The following is a 21,349-nucleotide window of genomic DNA, read 5'->3' as shown; positions in this document are numbered from 1 at the left end:
CCATCGCGATGCCTGCGCGCGTTGTTGCCATACCCCCTGCCCCTCTCTAAAATACTACCGACGTGCTGGTGCGAGCCGCAGCACCATCCCCTTCTCCCCGTTCAAATGCTGTCACGATGCCTACACACGTTGTCGCCATGCATGCGGGTGGAGCTGAGGGAGAAGTTGGCTAACATGTATGAGGTGAAGGACCCAAACTGCATTATCGTCTTCAAGTTCTACATCCACTTTTTAGGCAACATGTCCACTTGAGGCGGGAAGTCCATAGGTTTAGCCGCATCTACGACAACCTCGATGCAGCCAAGAAATTCGAGCCCAATTATAGGCTTCTCAGGGTACACGTCTCTTGCTCCTACCCTTTTTCCTCACTCTATCACTGATGCTGGATTGTTATGTCTCCAATGTTTAATACATACTACCCAGATCTTTCCATGCATTTGTGTAGTCTACTCAATTAGCTCGCACATAATTTATTTTTGCAATTACTGTACATTTTCCCTGGCCTCCCTTTCAGATTAGGTCACCCCTTTAACACATTCAATTTCTTGCGAAACATTGATATGAGCGTCAGATGTTGTAGTTGAGAAACTATGAACCAGGCACGTCTGTCGGGCCTTTATCATTTCCATGTCCTTTCCTCAATGGTCGACTTATTCCTACATGGTTTCATGGCCCCCATTGCACTAAGTATGTGTCATTAATTTTATAAACCATGATATAGTTCAATCAAATCGAATAGCTTACGATCAACATTTCTGCCTCAGTGATATTCTATTTTAAGTAGTGAATTGGCATGAGTTCAGTATAATTTCCCATGGCTTAATGTTCCTTCCTTTCTTTTTCTTTTCAGCTACAACTGCATGTATGATGCTTTTCTAAGTTCCATAGTTCGACATGGCATACTCATTACAATATTTGATGCAGAGCAATAAGCAAATATTGGTCACCCATCTTCTAGCCGTTCTCTCTTAGGTACTGACAGAGTAAGTGCTTTTGTTCTTTCAAATGAAGTTTTGGCTAAGAACATCACTATTGTGGTCAGTAAGGTATATATTATCCACGTTTGTCTACCAATATATATGAATATGTATTTTGTTTGATACCATAGTGGAATCTGAGTTAATTTTAATGAATTGTTATTCATTTCCAAGTGCAGTCTGAAACAAGGGTGTTTTCCCAACACACAAATTAACTAGAGTGATGTTTATCATATTGTGCAGTTTAGAAAAAAGTTGATGAATCTGGTGGTACTTTAGGGTTTCTTGATCTGTACTAAAACAAAATGAATGGGCTACCATCTATGTGTTCAATTTGATAGTCATGAGGAAATCACTTTATTTGCTGCTTTTTAGCTTCCTGGCCTAATTTAAATGTTTTAAGGCCTTTTAAGGTGAAATTGTCTCTAAAATGTCACATTACAGTTTTACGTGCAATTAACTGTACGGCAGAACTAAAGAAATGGATGTCAGCTTGATTTGGTAGCTTGATTTGGTGGCCCTAAGCATGGCACAATCAAAAGGTAGAAGGAAGAGCTACTGGGTCAGACCAGATTCAGATTTCAATGTATTTGAAGTTCTGTCCATTTCCCTATGCAGTTTAGCTTCCGCCTTTTCCTATGGAGTCGCATCTATGGCAATGGTTTTCGTGAACAAAGCGGTTCTTATGCAGTATGTTCACTCCATGACCCTCCTCACTTTACAGGTATTGCTGAGCATCACGGCCGGGAAAGTATTGCATGCTTCTATGTTTGACTAAATCTGATGGTTTTGTTCAATTTCTCCGTTACTTTCTGCAGCAAATAGCAACGGCACTTCTGATACATTTTGGTCAAGTTCTAGGAATGTCTAAACAAAAAGACTTTAGCTTGATAACCGCGAAGAAACTTCTTCCAGTGTCAATTTTATACAATGCAATTGTGGGATTTGCTCTAGCAAGCTTGAAAGGGGTTAACATCCCAATGTATATTGCAATCAAAAGGATCACTCCCCTTGCTGCGTTGGTGGCTGGGTGCATGCGGGGAAAGGGGAAGCCACCGACATAGGTCTTTACTCTATTTTGCACTTCCTTTAACATACAGTACATTTATTACTTAAACTATACAACCCTCACTGTCTCTAATTGATGCTTGCAAAATCTGTCAAGCTTCTCCAAGCTCAACTATTCAGTCATGAAATCAGATAAGTGTGGATATAGCTTATCAAGGTTTATGAGAATTCTAGCCTTACTGGGTAGTGTAAATCCTACTTCTCAACATTCCTGTCAATAGATCTTAATATTCTAGGTCAATATCAGTGCTTGTCTTCTGGTGGCCATGTTTTCCAGTAAAAATTTATGCAAGCACTTTAGGTATTGCAAAAGGCATTGACAATGTAACTGACACTCATGATATGCTCTACATTCTTGTTTTGAAATTTCCTCATTTGCAACTTAAAAATCAAACTTTAGGGAAATGCATTGCATTGTTTCTTCCTAGGAACTAACAGATATTTATTACTATTGTTGTTTACCACATCCTGATCAATTCAAAATTGTTTTAGGTCATTCTTTCAGTTATCTGCACCGACACTGGTGTCCTCATTGCAGCACTTGGAGATTTTTCCTTTGACCTATATGGATACTGCATGGCTCTAACATCAGTCTTCTTCCAGGTTGTGTTATCTCCTTGTGCTTTGTTCTTACAAATCTCTACTACTAATTATGTGAGTACTGTAGGCGTCCACACAATCCCCCCGGTGCACGTTCTGCCGCCCCGCAACCGCCCGCGGCCGAACCCTCCCCTGCATCCCGCAGCCGCCCTCTTTCCATCATCCGCGCAGCCCCGCATCCCGTAGCCGCGCTCCGCCAATGCTCACCTTCCATCCTCGCGGAACCCCCAACGCTCACCTTCCATCCTTGCGGAGGCATTGCAGATCCCGCAGGAGCAGGCGACAGAGTACATACAAATCACCAAAATCCGCGGAACGCAAACCCTAATTCCATCAACAACTCACATTTCCTTGTTGTCGCCGGTGACCTGTGGTGCAGCGGTGGGGGAAGCGGTGCCCCCAGCCCCAGGGGCCGACTGCTGGAAGGAGACGGTCCCACCCGTGGCGGCCCCAGCAAGGTCGATGGTGTAGCGAAAGGCGAGCGGCGGCGGCGGCAGGTAGAACGCCATGGCTGGCACGACCGGCGGCGCGGACGGGAGCGATGGCGGGGGCTGGTGAATGGTCTGGAACATGAGCTGTGGCTGAAGCGGCGCGAGCTGCTGCGGCTGCGGCTGCATCTACTGAGCCGAAGGCGGTGCCTGCGGCAGAACCTGATGCTGATGCTGAGGCTGAGGCACGACGTCTATGGGGGCAACGACGGCCTGAGGCGGGGGAGGCATCGGTTGTGGCGTGGTCAGCGGTTGGAGGCGCGGGCCGAAGAAGAGGTCCAGCTGGTCGCGGATAAAGCCCGCCTTGTGGGAGAGGTCGACGCCGAGCGTGGCCTCCGCCTGCTGCAGCATGACGGCGAGCGAGACCTCCCCGGGCCCATCGGCAGAGCCTCGGAGGACAGACTCGACGCAACTGGCAATCTCTTGGTCGGACACCATGGCGGGAGCGTGGGGGAAAAGAAGTGAGTTTTCTTATTATTTCCGTCTTCATAAAAAAACACGCAGCTCCACTCTAGCTACACGCAGCCCCACCAGTGCATATAACATATTAGTGTCTGAAATCTGAATGCAAGGAATAATTTAGGTCGAAAGTTGCCTATGTCATATGATTAGTTATTTTTTAGTAACCATTAAGGTCTTACCCCGGTCCTCCCCCCACAAAAAAAGAAATCAGAGAAGGCTAAAGTTGCCTTGAACCAAGCCATCAATTAAAGGACACATTTGCAGAAGCATGAAGTATGGATATTACCATGCCAGAATCGACCTTTATCGAAATCCTCCTTGTATTGCTGCAGCTCCTTAAGATATGAAACATGATTGATGCAAAGTTGTGGCGGTAAGCCCTTAATGACACTCGTAACTTTAATTCCTCACACTTGGGTAGTGCAGCCGTTTCATTCAATAAATTTGTGTATGCCTCTGTTCCCTGCCACCATGACAAATAATGTGATAACAAGATCAGAAAAATATATGGCTTCTAACAACGCACCTTAAAATTGAGGAGGTTCAACTTCAGCTTCAGCACATCAACTTCATCGAATTGACGCATCAGGGAAGCGGATACACACTTTGAGCCCAAGTGTAGCAGGCGGAGGTGACGGGCAGCATTGGCAAAGTGGTGGCACAGAGGGTTGTAGCCAGTGTCACTGTCCCAACTTACCACGGAGAGGTTTGGGGCAGAGATATATGCCTTCATGGCATCACATACGGCCAACACTTCAAGCTTAGGGGCCATGACTTCTAGCTTCTGGGTGATCCCATGCTTGCGTACTGCAAATCTTTGGATGAGCTCTCTCAGAATGGAGCAACAATTGTCCACTGGATAAAAAAGGTTTGTCCAGCTTCTGTTGTTCCTTGTGTATGTTCATGTTAAACTCTCAATTCCAATATGTTGTTTGTTTGTATGTTTGCTTTACACTAACTGATTTTCTATCTTTAGGTTGTAAGAGGGGATTTCATCATCTACTTCAACAAAAAATTTGATGCTTTATGCAAGCTTTCTGCAGATTCCGATGCTAATGTACAAAGTGCAGCTCACCTTCTTGACAGGCTTGTCAAGGTATATTCACCTGGACTGTACTCATATGTCTACAACTTGTCCTTGTTTCTCTTCTTAATTATCCCTGATAATATAACTATATCAACCAGGATATCGTAACCGAAGTTCAGGTATGCCGTGTATGATTTGCCTTTTCCTTATTAGTGGCTTGCTTGTTTAATTGTTTTAATGTCAATGTTGATTTCTGATTGGACCCATATCTTGCTTTTGCTCTTTAGCATAGAAGAATTCATACCGCTTTTGAGAGAGCGCATGAATGTGCTGAATCCTTATGTAAGACAATTTTTGGTGGGGTGGATAACAATGTTAGACAGTGTTCCTGATATTGACATGCTTGGTTTCCTTCCTGATTTTCTCGATGGTAATCCCTCCCTTTTTCCAAGTGCATTAATTTTATACTTCTATTGATCGCTCAACAACCTTTCTATCAACACCACAACAGGTTTATTCAATATGCTGAGTGATTCCAGCCATGAGATAAGGCAGCAAGCTGATGCAGCACTTTCTGAGTTTCTGCAGGAGATAAAGAACTCACCAGTAAGGCTACTCTATATCGCTCAGTCTTTTATCAGCTTAGACGTAAAAGACATTCAGATTTCAGCGCGTGCGTTCTCAATTTCTTTCGATCTCAGCGCGTGCACATTTGATTGGTGTAGGGTTGGGATCGAGATGCCCACGATCAAGGTGCGGTCGGCAATAGTAGCTTCCCCACCGTCCTCAATTGCGTCGTCAACAGTCAACACGCCTGAGGTGCGCAGATTTACTTGTGGTATTTATTTGTTCCACAATTTACCTGCAGATGCAAGATATGGTTGCAACGTCAAATATAACTGATTGCTCAATTTTTTATTCATTATTGTAGACTCAGAATATTCTTTGTTAACTGCCTTTTCATGTTTCAATATTTCTGAGACCTAATTCTTCACTGTTTCAGCTGACATTTGTGATAATAGATGAGTGGGTTGTGACTAGCATCTGTCGGTGATTCACATTGCATACGAGAATCTACTTAGGATCAAAGGTACTTTTTATCAGCTGATCATCGCTTTGACTCCAACTCAAATGAGTAAGTTTTTGACACTCCAACTCAATACAAACGGTAATAAATCAATACCGCTCTTGCTAATATCTGTCAAACCAGTTGAAGTAGGCATTATATGTCTGTTTGACCAACACCATCAATATTGTGATAAATTTCTGTTTTGTTTATCTACTTTAGCTCAAGACTGTGACTAAATTTCAACGGATTAAGGTGGATAGCGTCAGATTTGAAGATGAAAAGCTTCAGGATACCTCGTATTGGGCGAACATTACCATTCCCATGGCACCGTTACCATTCCATGTTTCTAATGCACTGAGGGTCTGAGGCCACGCTTCTGTATGTGCCTACCGCCAAGACACCTTGAGCTACACATATGGTTTGTTATTATCTTGAAAGCGTAATTGTGCCAATACTATAATCTTAATATGCTTGCTTGATCTATATTTTTTCTGCCATCAAGAATGAGGCAATTGGATAAGGATATTTGTTAGCTTTCTGAGTATTGTCTGAGTCTTTAAGCATAGTAGTAAAATTTTTGGCACACCATTGTTTTAGTTATTATGATCTGAACAACCCGTTTTATATAGGGAGCTCGTGGCAAATGCATCCTCACAACAGGACGATGGAGCTCAAGGCGTCAAGTGGTGGCTCGCTCGGACTCGCGCTCCTCTGCAACAAGGCACTATTCCCCATGAGGGTTCCCATTACCATTGTGCTCGCGTCGCCTGTCACTAGGGCTCTAAGCCATTAGAGGCTCGTCAATTTATGTAAATTTATGTTCCGCTGCAATGCACGGGCACATACCTATAAGATATTAAGATTGAAGATAATATATATATCGTTTGTTTTCATGTATTACCTAACCCTGTCTAGATGTACATAAGTTACCATGATATTATATGTCTCCGTTGCAACGCACGGGCACTCACCTAGTAGTTTCATATGATCCTATGTTTAGAACCATCTAAGACGACATTCCACATGAACTCATCTTATGCATCATGATCCCAGTTCCCAACAGCGCAACTCGGGGAACTTTGGTCTTGATTACATGTACATGTACCAAGACCTAGCAGACCATAGTACAACTGCGATCTAGTCACGATCGGAAATGGCAAAGGATAAATCGTAAGACTATAAGAGCACATTTTTTTACATCCGAGCAGACTTGAGGAAATGATTACTTGACCATCTGAAATTGAATGTCCTAAGCATACCATGACCAACAAGATATATCAAATCACAGTTTCACAGTAGGTATATCAAAAGATTGCTGGAACTAGACATTCAGGTAGCAAGCAAATACATTCATTAAAATAGAGAGAGAAAGCAACTTGAATGTTCCAAGCAAACCATGATCAGTTGAGACACGTATGAACTTAATGCGCCAACAAGCAACTAATAGATTGCTGGAACTTAAAGTCTGTAACACTAATATCAAATACAAATGGGTAAATCAACACATTGCTAGCACAGACATTCAGAGACAACGTATGCAATGCAACTGTAAGTCTGTAACACTAACAGCCACCATCAGAACAGAGCAAAACAGAACTGAACAGAGCATGAGTAATTTTTCAAAGCGCGCAAAACAGCATCGCCACATAAAGTTCCATCAAGAATTCGTTCACCATGCAGCAGTGCGAATGTGCGGTACACATTCCATCACGCAACGACACGGACATCCATAAATCCGAGTATCCGACTACCAAAACCTCATCCCTCATCTAACAAACAAACTGCGAAGCTCAAAAATCCTACTAGTTGGTAAGAAACTCAGAAGAAGAGAACGGACGGGCTCACGCATCACTGCCCTTTGCCGTAGCCCTGATCAACTGAGATCGTCGTAGAGGTCATCGGGGTGGAGGCGCAGTCGCCCAAAGGTCCCCCGGCGCCGCCACAGCTGTCGTTCGTCTGCAGGTCGGAGGCGACGGCCACCAATGTGGCGAGGTTGGCGAGGTGGAGGCGGGGGAACGGGACGTAGACACCGTGGACGGCGACGCGCGAGTTGATCACCACGTCAGGTTCCTTCACGGGTATGTAGTTGATCCGGACCTCGTCGGTGGCGGAGCCGGAGCCGAGGGTGACGACGAGCTTTTGGTCCTCGCCGGCCAGGGTGGGAAGTATGGTGCCGGGGCGGAGGCGCAGGAGGTCGGCGCGGGTGAGGCGGTGCTCGGGGACGATGTGGAAGCGCACCGCCGAGACGTAGCCGTGGCCTTCACCGGTGAAGATGGCCTGGTCGTTGAGCGCGAACACCGTGAGGTTGGACAGCTTCTCCAGCTCGGCGAACTTGACGCGCATGGCCAGCGCCACGAAGCCGAAGCCGCCGTCGCGCAGGCGGGATATGGCTTCGCGGATCATGACGCGCACTGCAGAGGCGGCGATCGCAGCGGAGGCGGCTGACGATCTGGCGCTGAGGTGGTGGTGGCGGCGGTGCTGGTGGAGGTGGACTTGGTGGTGAGGATGCTCATGCGCGTCCTCGGCGCAGGAGGCGCGGGAGAGCGGCGGGATGAAGCCGTGGAGGCCGTGCACGACGTAGCGGCCGTCGTCGTATAGCTCAGGTTCCGACACCATGACGCCGTCGACGTACAGGCTGGCGTGGTGGACGGAGAAGGGCCCGCGCTGTGGCTGGGCCGCGACGTCGAGGCAGAAGCCGACGGAGGCCGATGGGAGCTTCGTGGTGGGCGCCGCGGCGAGTTCGGCGTAGGGGAAGTAGCCCAGGGCCATGTGGTCCAGGAGGAGGTGGCGTCGCGAGCACTCGGACTCGGGGCAGGAGTCGGCCTGGAGGAATACGTCTGGGGCCGCGAAGACGGTAATCGGCCCGGGCCATGTAGCGACGGAAGCCGAGCCTGCGAGGAGCGTGGCCGACGAAGCCATCTCGTTGTACCCCAGCGACGCGAGCACCTTGGCGATCTGCTGCAGGCCGAGGTCGTCGCCCGAGCCCGAGTACACCACCCCCGCAGCGTAGTCGTGGACGGGAGACTGGGGGCTCGCCGCGCGGTACGGCTCGTAGACGACGGGAGAAGGAGGCGGAGGGCTCGCCACGCCGCGGTACAGCTCGTAGACGACGGGAGGAGGAGGAGGAGGGCTCGCCGCGTCGAGGTACGGCTCGTAGACGACGGGAGGAGTTGGGCTCGCCGTGTCGCGGTACGGTTCGTAGACGACGAAAGGCGGAGGCGGTGGGCTCGCCGCGTCGCTGTACGGCTCGTCAACGACGGAAGGAGGAGCGCTCGCCGCATCGCGGTACGGCTCGTAGACGGCGGGAGGGGGAGGCGATGGGCTCGCCTCGTCGCGGTACTGCTCATCGACGACGGAAGGAGGAGCCGCGGGCTCCGACTCGAACGACCCCACCACCTCAGCTTGTGGCTGCAGCAGCGGGAGGGAGGACGGCATCAGATCGCCCGCGGCGAGTAGGGAAGAAGGCGGCGAGGGCGGGTCGAGCCGCGCCCGCGCGGGGTCCCCCGCGTCCGCGGCTGCGACCATCGCCGACATGGCCTCCTCGGCAGAAGGAGCCTGAGCTGCCACGGGGGTGAGGAAGGGGCTGAAGACGCGCAGAGACTGGCGGGCATCCTCCGACTCCATGCGGTTCTGGTGCATGGACGGCGCGGTGTAGAAGCGGGCGGTGGCTGTCATGGACGGGGAGACATGGTGATGGTGGTGGGGACCGTGGCCGTGGTGCTGGAGGTGGAGATGCTGGGAGTGGGCGGCAGCGGTGGAGAGGAGCAGAAAGGCGAGGAGGAGGGGCAGGTAGAACGGCGGAGGCGCCATGGCTGCTCTGCTGCAGCGTCTGCTGCGGGCGAGGCAAAAGGCTGCTCTGCTGCAGCGTCTGCTCATCTGCTGCGGGCGAGGCAAAAGGCTGCTCCGGCTGGAACGAAGTGGGTGTTGGTGTTGTGCCGTGCCATATATATCGCCAGAGGCCGCTCGAGACGGTGCCGTGCATGCCTGCCCTGTACTGTACTGTAGTACGTCCAAAGTTCCAAACGGGCTCGGGTTCTCTCGTCTGTCTTCTCTTGGCTAGCAAGTAGGTCAATGTAAAGGACGGAAATGCTCATCGGCACCTCTGTGAACCTTCGTGTTGGCGGGAGAACTTTCAGATATATATATATATATATATATATATATATATATATATATATATATATATATATATATATATATATATATATATATATATATATATATATATATATATATATATACACACTACCTATTAAGACTCTAAGGGATAGGCTGCCCCTGACATGTTCTGCCTTCCAGCGATCTGGACCGTCCGATACGCCGTACAGACCCTCTGTCGTCCGATGCGCACTCTCCCCCCTCCTCCCTCCCCGATGCGTACACCGGCTCGCGATCTATATTTTTCCTCTGATCCAAAAAAAACCCTAGCCTCATCACCGTCCTGGTGCTCGCCTCCGCCCAAGGCCACGACCGACGACGCCGTGCTGCAGCGGTTCGCGCTGGCGCCCGCCGACCCGGCGTCTAACTCCACCATCTCCTTCAACGTCACCGCCACCGCCAAACATCTGCCCGCACGCGTCCGCGATACGCCCGCCGCGAACCCCGCCGAGACGTCCGCCAAAACCCGCCCGCCGCGAACTTCCCGCCGCTGCAATTCGCCCGCCCGCCGCGAATCCGCTCCCGCAACCCGCAACGCCCGCCATCTCCTCTGCCTTTCCTTCTGCCTCTCCCGCATGCACTCCCTCCCCACGCCCCGTCTCGCACTCTAGCCACACCTCACCGCCGGCGGAGTAGCAGCAGGGGGAGACCGGGTTGGAGGGCCCGCAGGAGGCGGAGCCCACCATGCCTACGTCCGTGAGGAACCAGCTGCAGCGGCCGGCCGAGTGCCCGCCAGCGCCGCGGAAGCCGGTGTGGGCGCCTCCGCTGCCGTCGACGCCCGCCAACAAGCGCAGCAGGCCGTCTCCGCCCTCCTCCGCGGCGCCGGCTCGCTGGGCCTTCTTCCCCGTCGCGCGACCTCACCACCGTGTTCCGCGCCCTACCGCCCAAGAAGCGGATCCGCGTGGTGTGACCCTGGCGCGCAGGACGGGACGGCGTGGATCTGGCGAGTCAGTAAGCACCGACGATCTGCTCCCCGCGCTCTCAACAACCCCCGCCCCCATCGCTCTCCTCCGAGGTGGTTGTTTCTTCGCCCAGTACCCATTCAGTTCGTCCGCCTCCTTCTCTTCGAGTTTGGGTGCCCATGGCCATGGAGACCAGCAGTGCGCCCGCCGCCGCCACCGAGGCCGGCTGGTACGTGCTTGGACCGAACCAGGAGGGCGTCGGACCCTACGCGATTGCTGAGCTTCGAGGTGGCTGTTTCCTTCACTCTCCTAGCAATTCAACGCGTTTCAAGGCTGCTAGGTCAGGTCACCATCGATTCAACCAGTAATTGCTACATTTCTTTACACTCAGTCTGCTGCGTCTGCATTGTTGTTTGATATTGTTATCCATCATCCCCAGACCAATTGCAGTCCCCTTTGGTCACGTCATGTTTAATTTCCCTACAAATTTCGTACTGCATTTCATATATATGTATCAAATATGGACCCATGAAACTGAAGAAGGCGTTCCTTTTCAATTCGTGTTGCTTCTTCATTTCCTTTACCAATAAGGGCATGTCTAGATCCATTAACATTAAAATTTAGCAGTTAAAATTTATATGAGTGGGTCTAAACAGACCTGCTAATTATTTGTTGAAGGACCTGAAGGGCTGTTATTAGTTTCATTAGCAGATTTGGAGTTGCTAATATGTGCTAATAATTCATATGCATCTTCAACTCACTATCAAACTACCTATTAGCAGGTGAGTGCAAACAACTTCCTGCTAAAAGTTAGCAAGGGATCGGTTGATACTTATCGATGTATTGTGTTTGTTCATTATTATTATATGCATGTTTGGTTGGAATGTTTTTAAAATAGTGTTAAATTCTGAACGATATGAGTTATTTTATATTCTATATTCTTTTCGTTGGCGCTGTCTTCATCCTCAATCCGACCTCGACTGGCGAATCCACGGGGAGCCGTGGTACGACTCTCTCTCTTGTTTTTTTTCTTCTAAATTTGGCCGTGTGCTTTTACTTGATGTGGAGAAGCGTGTTCTAGACCTTTATTCTATCCTAACTGTGCTCAAGGTTGCCTGCTGTCGAGTATGTTTTTATGTTATCGAGTGGAGTATGTTTATAGCTGTCTTACTATTAATCGTTTGCCTGCTTGTTTTAATGTGGCATCAACGCAAAATCGAACTATTGCTGCATCCCAGCTCATTAGCCTGTCTTAACTCGAGTCTGATTGTATACAGCTGTCCCCCTGAGCAATCCTAGCTCTCGCTCCTCCCTCCACAGATGTCGCCCAAAACATTGCAGCATCGATGGCAGCGAGCTTGTTCTCCACTCTCCAGCACGTCGATCCAGCGAGAGCACCTTCAAACTCACCGGTAAAACTCTCGATTATTGCTTCCATGTGCTAAACAAATGTCCACGGCGAGTTCAATATGAAGTGTAATGGAAACCCCTCTAATCCTAGATTGATAGTATCCTAAATTCCTAATTTATCCTGCAGTACTCCGATCTACATAGTCAAATCCAATGTGTGGCAAGTTGTATGAACCTGCTAGCGCCACAAACGTGTTGGAACTCAGAGGCTTGGATTTGCAGCATCGACGCAGCGGGCTCGTACTCCACTCTCTAGCACGTCGATTTGGAAGGAGCACCTTCGACCTCACCGGGAAAACTCTCAATTATTGCTTCCATGTGCTAAACAAATGTCCACATCGAGTTCAATATGAAGTGTAATGGAAACCCCTCTGATCTTGGATTGATAGTATCCTAATTTATCCTGCACTACCCCGATCTACATAGTCAAATCCAATGTGTAATCGCTAACTGGCAAGTTGTATGAACCTATTTATCTATTAATTGTTGAGTATTTCTGTATTACTTGGTAAATGCATGATTAGTAGTTGCACGTTGTAACAAGAAAGCCAACTTTGACTATTTGGATTCCAATATGGTACATATATTAAATGTCTGGAACTCTGGATTTATTTATGGATTAACCATGTAGTCTTTAAGCCCTTTCGGTGTAGATAGCTATTAGGAATCCTCCCATTTTCATCCCTATATATAAGTAACAAAGTGGGAACACAAAGAGAGAAGGCTTGCCCTTACCATCCATGGTGGCTGATTAAGCTCGCACCCCCAGTGAACAAGCAACCAATATGAATGTTTACCCAATTTTTGTGCCCTTCTATGCATTGAACAATTGAATTTAATGTCATCTTTAAACCGAACCAACTTTTTGTACAGGTGAAAATGGAAGAACGTATGAAGCTAGACTTGTTGCAATTTATAGACATGTAAGAGAAAATGGAAAATAATCTTGAAATGTGGGCGAATAACATTCGCTCCCAGAAGGTAAGGTTTATACGTTTCTTGATACACACAGATGAAATCTTTATTTTTTCAAAAAGAAAAATAGTATCTGCGAGTTCATTAGATGTACTGACCTCATATATTGAACAGATGCAGATCATCTCCAAGGAGATTGACATGCTCAGGAACAAGGTCTGGTTCAGTATTTGTCGCTCTGTTCCTGCAACAAAGCTCATGCTCAGCAATTTCCGTCACCGAAGGTTCTTTGTGCTTCTGTTTTGTAGGAGGCCATACTGCAGGCTGTCAATGGCGTGCTTCAGGAAAGGCTTTTTTTCATGATGGAATGATTTTCATTTGATGTATTCTTCTTTCTTCATGATATTAAATGAGAACTTGCCAACTAGGGGTTTTGAACTACTCATTTTATGAAGTCACACTTGATATTCTTCTTCAATTTAGATATACACATATGTAGCCCTAACAGTGAGACATTTTGAAACAGTGGAATGCCAGAGTGCAAACTTGGCTTGAATGATAGGGTTCATTTGATGTATTAAGGCAGAGCAACTAAAGGCAAAGCGATAGACCTCGATGATATCAAATTTCATCAGTAAGCAAAATACTGCTCGTTTTGGCACCAAATCTGTTGCATCACTAATTCAGTGTGACCATTCTCCCTTTTTCTTTTTAGGTGCGTACGTTTGGCTAGATTTGAGAATGATAGAACTATATCGTTCATACCTCCTGATGGATCTTTTGATCTAATGACATACAGGCTTAGCACTCAGGTTCTCTTCCTGATCAACTGTGGAATACTTTATAGAAGATATGGAATGTTTTCACTTCATTGTTTTCACATGCCTGTCTTTATTTGATGTCCTTAAGGTAAAACCTCTTATCTGGGTCGAAGCACAGATTGAGAAACATTCTAGAAGCCGTATAGAACTCATGGTGAAGGCAAGGAGTCAGTTTAAGGAAAGAAGGTGAGCTGTTTACAAAAGCAAGATTTGCTTGTGTAACAGGACTGGGCTTTTTTAAAGAACATGTTTCTTTTTTTCCATTTACAGCACAGCAACGAATGTTGAAATTGAAGTGCATGTTCCTTCAGATGCCACAAACCCAAATATAAGAACTTCAATGGGGTCTGCTGCATATGCTCCTGAGAGAGATGCAATGGTTTGGAAAATAAAATCATTCCCTGGTGGCAAGGTAATTACTATCCAATTCTAAATTAATTCTTTGTTTTCTATTCGTTGCTATTTTGAGGTGCACTAAACTGCTAATGTGATGAAGCAACCTATCCTATAGGAATACATGTGCAGAGCAGAATTTAGTCTTCCTAGCATAACAGCGGAAGAAGGGGCCCCAGAAAAGAAGGCGCCGATACAGGTGAAATTTGAGATACCATATTTCACCGTATCAGGTATTCAGGTAATAGGTTTGCTGTTTGCCGATACTTGTCAATGGTTCTAGCATTCTATCTACTGTATCTTATTTGGAGTCTTCAGCCTCTGAATGCTTTGCTATATATTGTCTCTGTATGCTTGATTATGCAAGTAGATTATTCAGACAGTACATACATTTTTAGCTGTATTTATTCTTGTTTCTATTCGGTGCTTCGTTCAAGTCTGCAACTTAGCAGATTATGCTATATTCTTGAACAAGAAACTTTTTTGGATGCACATTTTTGTAGTGTTTATTACATGTAGGGGTTACACTATTTAGTTCGATTACTTCGATTCTAGGACTGCCAAGCGTCTTCTGTAGTGTTTATTCTTGTTCGATTCTAGGACTGCGATTTTAGTTAATTTACTTCGATTCTGGGACTGCCAAAATACAGACAGGGGCTGCGATTTTAGTTAGTTTACTTCAATTCTGGGACTGCCAAAATACAGACATGGGTTACACTGTTTAATCAAGTGCAATAGTTTTTATATGATGCTCGCTGCCTAAAGAAGTGTAGTTGTGGATATTGTTTTTCTGTGACCTGTTTAGTTTCAGTTTTCAGTGTATCAGGTTGCATTTTTGAAGTGAAAACACGGTGTTTTAGATTTTAGAGAGTGTAACCTGTGTCGTTTAAGATTTTAGACAATTTGCTGGAACTGAGTTGTACATTCTGCAACCTGATACACTACAAACTGCACTTCTAAAAACCTATCCCAGAAAGAAACACATACAAAGTTCACAAACAGAGTTCACTAAAACACAGACACGTGGTTCTCCATAAACTTGTTCGGGTCGACGGGGCGGAAGCGACTCACCCTGCCATCCTCGTCGCGCCTGACAGCCACTACGGTGGCGGCGGACGACGGGGCCAAGATGAAGGGCCTCTTCAAGACCAACCCACGGATGCCCGTCGACATCGTGCGGTAGACACGCGAGTGCCTCGTCCACCTTGACCTCCACTCAAGATTCAGTGGTGACGACTGACGAAGGAGATCCTACCGAACTGGCTTTGAGGATAAACAGTCTGCACGCGCTCATATAGCTCAAAACATGATGTATTCATAAATTGATACTTTACAAACTTATGTGTGTTTGTTAATATATCTTTTTGTTCTTTATAAATCTTGTAACCTTTTCGTTCGGTGACAATCACATTCGTGTTGATATGGCATGCCCTCGCAAAGAAACTTCGAGGAGAAGGACCTCTATATGACAGAAAGAAAACCGTGTTTGTTGGGATTGAGGAACCTTCCATTTGATGTAAAGGTGATCAATTTTTTTTCATTCTTATACTATGCTTTCTTTAGTTTTATATAAAATAAATTAAGCAATATTTTATTTCTGCCTACATTAACCTAGAATTGCTTTGTGACATATTAGGATGAAGAGGTCTACTAGGTGTTCTGCAGTTCCAAGAGATCAAAAGGTGATGTTGAGGCTACACATGTTATCAGTCATCAGAGATCAAAGTTCAGGCTCTAAATACAAGGGCTAACAAATTCGCATGTGTGCTCCACTGTCATCTCAAGGTAGGAAGATATTCACCTATGGGAGTTTTGAGCTTTTAGATTGATGAAATTCTTGAAGAAGGTGTGGGAAACAAAGATAGTGGACGTTTTGTGTTGTTGGTATTGAACAAGAATATTCCCGCATGACTTTTTTAATAACAATGACACCTTAAACTATTTGTCCACACATTCCTATTGTGGTAGTTGTAGGTTGCTTTGAACTTGCTGGAAATGTGAGGTTCTATGGTTTCTACAGCAACAGAATCTAGAGTCTCAGTGCTCTGCAAGGTGCTCTGAAGAAGGCTACGGAGCACATGTCCACCTTAAAAGCTAATACCCCATATACTAAATTTCACCATAGGCAATGAATGTTTTTGACTCATTTCCATGCATTAAAGCAACTGAAGCATGTATTAGTGTTCTTGTGATTTAACACAACATTGTGATTGCACAAAACAGGCGCAAAGTTTGTCTTGGGTTGCCCTGATACTAGAGGTCAAGTACACTCCTTAGCCACTCAAACACGAACACATAGTTAAAACATTGAACTTGGTCTGATCGATCTATATTTCACCTGCAGGTTGTCTACATTTTGGGTCAAGTGCGTGCTATGGACAACGAGATGCTACTGAGGATCAAGCAGTATGGTCTTGACATGATGCCAAAGATCCTTATTTTAAGTGTGATGGCTAATATGGTAAAAGGAAAATGTAGCGGCTAAATTGGTGCCATAAGGAGCCTTATTTGATTTTTTACGCAGGTGACCAGGTTGCTCCTTGATGCAACTGGCCCCACTTGTGGCCAGCATCTTGAGAAGGTCCTCGGCACTAAGCACTGCAATATCATTTGTGTGCCATTCAGGACAGAAAATGGAACCATTCGCATGTGGAGCATCTTCAGTATATGTAAGTTCGTACCCAAATGGTTTATATCTTGGTAGTTTTTCACAATAGGATGTCAAACTTTGCATTCACTGTTTCTTTTTTCATCTGCTTGGGCAATAGGGCACATACTTCTGATCATATATCAATGTGATTATGCCCCTTGAAAAGGTTTGTGAATCCAATTGTTGCAAACACCAATTACTTGACTAGGATCAAACTATTTTTGTCCCACTCTTGATGAGTTTGTAGTTTTGGCACTGACTGATGCACACATGTTCTACATTGTATATAGTAGTATAGCCTTTAGGATCCAATCTGCAAGTGGGAGATCACATTCCTTTTATTTGAGTGCATTTATTGAACCTTGGTCAATGGATGACTGGAAAAATTACTGGTACAAGAGAGGGAGAGGTTGTGTCGGTGTTTGACCCGAGGGTCTTACCAACTACAGTTACTCCATGGTAAACTCTTTTCACATCTCCCATTCTGATAAAAAAAGAACTGCAAACTTGCTCAAATTCTCAACGAAAATCTCAACATCAACTTTCTTTTTGTTTATTCAAAAGGATTTATATTTATGTTCACCAGTTTAGCCATAGGTTCCAAACACTTGTTCAGATAAGACTACAGAAACAATCGAAGCAGTTAGCAGAGTGGAACACTGCTGCCTTCTCATCTGAACTTACAGCTACTAAACACAAAGAGGTACGCCATCTTTTCTATATTAAACCTCCTTGGTCTGAGTTCTATACAATATATTATTACTGCTACCTTCTCTACAGCTGTAGATGACCCCTAAGGATTCTAAACTGGTGATGCGAAAAAACTGGTGATACAGTACAACCAACAAGGTATGTATGCATTCTGTATTTAAAAAAATCAATTACACTTCTCTTCCAGCATGAACTTACTGCTATTTCCTTTCTTCTACACCTTGGTGTGTGTTTTTATGCAGTTATTTAATAACACTATTACACTACTTTCCTTTTCAACAGATTGATTCGCAGCAAGTGTTTGGCTGCATATAAGAAGCTTTCATCTAATGAGGTCTCCCGGTGGGTTGTTGAAAGGATGGTCAGTCTTCATGACCAATATGAAGAAGATTGGATCATCAGATGTTTTTTGATCTTGGCTTGTAATTCTTTGTTGTTCCCAACAACCAGTTTGTTCATTTCTAGCAAGGACTATATTGTAACTGAAAGTTTAGAGGAAGTAAAGAATTATGACTGGTGTCAGAGACTCTATGATGATATTGTTGCAAAGTCTGAGAAGTTCATGTTGGAGAGAGCAAGGCATGTTGCAACACCCCACATCCAAGGATGTATTCTTTTTTTATGGTAATAACCCTTCAGTTATTTTTTCACAGAGGTTTAGTAATTCAACTTTTATGTTGTAGTTTTTTAGATGCACATGATTCAGTAATTACATTGTGTGTAGATGTATATCACTATAAATATTGAGTAATAACAACCAGTTACAAACTTTTAAGATTCAGTAATTTCTTATTTGTTTTATTATTAGGACAATGTTGAATGCCCTGTCACTCGACTGGTTGGCACACCCCGCTGGAAGTTTTTTATTTCCAAAATCATGAAGAGTATATGTGATCTTGACAAGACCCTGGACCTGGCCGTCAGGTGAAGTACGACAATTTGGAGGTACATTTTTAGTAACATTTTTGTAAAATGCAATAATACTTGAGTAATAACAGCATTCACTCTTGGCAAACACAATCTTAGTAACAATTTTGCTGCGGAGGAAGCCGGCAACGCGGCTATGGTCGCTGAGAAGAAGGTCGTCGTGGCTGTGTAGCTTGTCGCCGTTGCTGCGCACAAGGCAGGCTGCGTCGTGGATGCTGTCTGTTTGTATTACTTTTGGTTGGTTGCATTAAGTGTTGTACTGTGTGTTTGGTAATGCAGTTACTTTTGTATTCGGTGAACTGTTTGGTAATACAGTTCCTTTTCTATTTAGTGAACTGTGTGGTACTGCATACATACTGTAGTTTCTTTTGTATTAAGTGTAGTAGTGATGAGGTAATGCATTGCACTTGTACTACCGAGCTAAATCTATGTACTTGTGCCTGTTGTGGCTAAAAAGCATATGTTTAAGAAAAAAACTGCTTTTTGTGAATGAGGTACTAGCAATCTGTGTACATTGTGGCTCTAAATGGCTAAGTCTGTGTACTTGTGTTTATATGAAATCTGAAATAACTGCTGAGGCTATTTTCTCAGTACTACTGAGGCTATTTATAGTTTCTCGGAAACTATTCTTCAGTATCTCCGAAACTTTTGTTCAGTTTCAACTGAACTATTTTTAAGTTTCTCAGGAACTAGAGATTATTTTCTCGTGAACTATTGTATAGTTTCTCACGACCTATTCTTCAGTTTCTTAGGAACTATTGTTCAATCTCTCATGAACTATTTTTCTGTTTCTCAGGAAATATTGTTGAGTTTGTCTTGAACTATTGTATAGCTTCTTAGAAATAAATATTGTTCAGTTTCATAGAAATCTGAAATAACTGCAGATTCAAGTGACTATTTTCATAGAAATACGAAATAACTGCATATTTAAGTGACTATTTTACCAAAATCTGAAATAACTGTAGTTCATAGATTACAAGGGAAATAGAGGAGTATTTTCACTAGAAAGCAGTGCTTGAGATCACTGAATGAATTCTAGACTATTTTCACTAGAGAACAGTAGATCATTTCACAAATTACAGTTTCAAACAAGTTCACATACCGGTACACACTGCACTTCACATATTACAATTTAAGTGGCCAGATTACACTTTCTTCTTCGGGGTGATTTTTAACTAAACATCTAACAATGCGTGGAGACGATGTTGCTCCTGCTGAAATAGTACTACCAGCTTCTGTCGTAGCAATCTGTGATGAGACACCCCCAGCCCTCCAGTCACCACTTCTTCAGTCCTTGTATTAGGAACCACTTCATCAGTATGCTCTTGTATTAGGAACCACTTCATCAGTATGTTACTGTCATATAGCTCGAAGCTCTTTAGGAACCACTTCATCAGTAGTTACCCGTGAACTATCTCGTGTACATGCAACCTATAGAGCATAATGGAATTAAATAGTTGTGACCTCACCACATAAGAATCTAACTAGGTATATGCTCATGTGTTGCTATGATAAAATACATTAATATACAAAAAATATTGTGTTTTATAATATTAACTCCGTAGCAACGCACAAGCATATACATATAACACACACACATGTACATAAGTTATCGTGTTATTATACGGTTCCGTTGCAACGCACGGGCACTTACCTAGTATATATATATATATATGCTATTTGTAACATTTTAGTTACTTCCTCGGTTCATAAATATATGGCATCCATTGATATTTTAAAAAAAACTTTTATCACACGTCTTATTCAAAAAACAATGAGTTATCATTTGTTTTTCGATTTGTTTTATCACTTCAATTAGTTTATACTTGACTTAAAATTTTAGATTTTTGAATAAGACGCGTTGTCAAAATTTCGAAAAAAATCAATGACATCATATATTTATGAACGGAGGTAGTACCAAATACTCCCTCTGTCCTACAAAGCATATCGTTTTGACTTTTTTTATTAAAGTTTGACCGGTTTAATTTATTCAAAAAATTATCATTATCATTTATTTTTATTCTGATTTAGTTTATCATATAATTTACTTTAACTATGAACTAATTTTTTTTGTATATTTTCACAAATATTTTGAATAAGACGAGTCTGTTAAATTTGATGTCAAAAAAATCAAACTTCATTCTTTGTGAGACAGAGGGAGTAGCTATTGCATGCATTGATGTTTCATTTTTTAAAATAATATCTACTAAATTGAATGTTGAAATTTAAAAACTGATTTATTTATTGTGTTCCATGAAAGCTTCAAAACTAAATCACACTTGACATATTTATTACAGAGTTGGTCATTCCATATTTTAGCCTTAGTCATTCATGAGAATTACCAAGATATCAACTATTTAGTGAGTCAGTCATTCAAAAAAACAAACACTGTGTCAAAGGAAGTGAACAAACTAAGTCATTTTATGAATACTCAGCCATTCCACCTGTAACACCCTAAATTTAAGGGTATAAAATTTCTTCTCTAATATATACCAAATTCAGGTGCTACCTCTTTCCTTATTTCTATAGATTTCTTTTCTCTTCCTTTTAGTAGAGTTTTGATTATTTATTTGGAAGATGCATTATTACTTTAATATATTAAACCCTAGGGGAGACATGAAATGTTGCATCATGATGAGCCTTGTCTTTACTTTTTGTGTGATGCATATGTTTGGAATATTCAAATTTGAATTTGTGGGTTGGTTGGATTTGAATTCAATAGAGAAAATAAAAAGAAAAAAAGGATTAGAAATTTTGATTTAAAAAGAAAA

The 21,349-nt window shown here is 44.0% G+C and overlaps 2 protein-coding genes across 2 annotated transcripts; one reads left to right on the top strand and one right to left on the bottom strand.

The window, feature by feature from the left end:
* Positions 1-7,284: 7,284 nt before the first annotated feature.
* Positions 7,285-9,599, bottom strand: LOC100501490 (uncharacterized). Its single transcript, NM_001196194.1, has one exon. It carries the CDS (start codon positions 9,565-9,567, stop codon positions 7,540-7,542), a length of 2,028 nt encoding a protein of 675 aa, NP_001183123.1. The 5' UTR covers positions 9,568-9,599; the 3' UTR covers positions 7,285-7,539.
* A 3,656-nt stretch (positions 9,600-13,255) lies between these two features.
* Positions 13,256-15,812, top strand: LOC103629480 (AP-1 complex subunit mu-2-like). Its single transcript, XM_035959961.1, has 6 exons — positions 13,256-13,292; positions 13,385-13,710; positions 13,792-13,888; positions 13,986-14,083; positions 14,168-14,309; positions 14,409-15,812. The coding sequence occupies exons 3-6, from the start codon at positions 13,865-13,867 to the stop codon at positions 14,571-14,573; spliced, it is 429 nt and encodes a 142-aa protein (XP_035815854.1). The 5' UTR covers positions 13,256-13,292; positions 13,385-13,710; positions 13,792-13,864; the 3' UTR covers positions 14,574-15,812.
* The last annotated feature ends 5,537 nt before the right edge of the window (positions 15,813-21,349 follow it).

The sequence above is a fragment of the Zea mays genome, chromosome 6 (genome assembly GCF_902167145.1).
Source record: "Zea mays cultivar B73 chromosome 6, Zm-B73-REFERENCE-NAM-5.0, whole genome shotgun sequence".
NCBI classification, from domain to species: Eukaryota; Viridiplantae; Streptophyta; class Magnoliopsida; order Poales; family Poaceae; genus Zea; species Zea mays.
The sequence above is the reverse complement of the archived record's forward strand: the minus strand, read 5'-3'. Positions and strand labels throughout refer to the sequence as shown.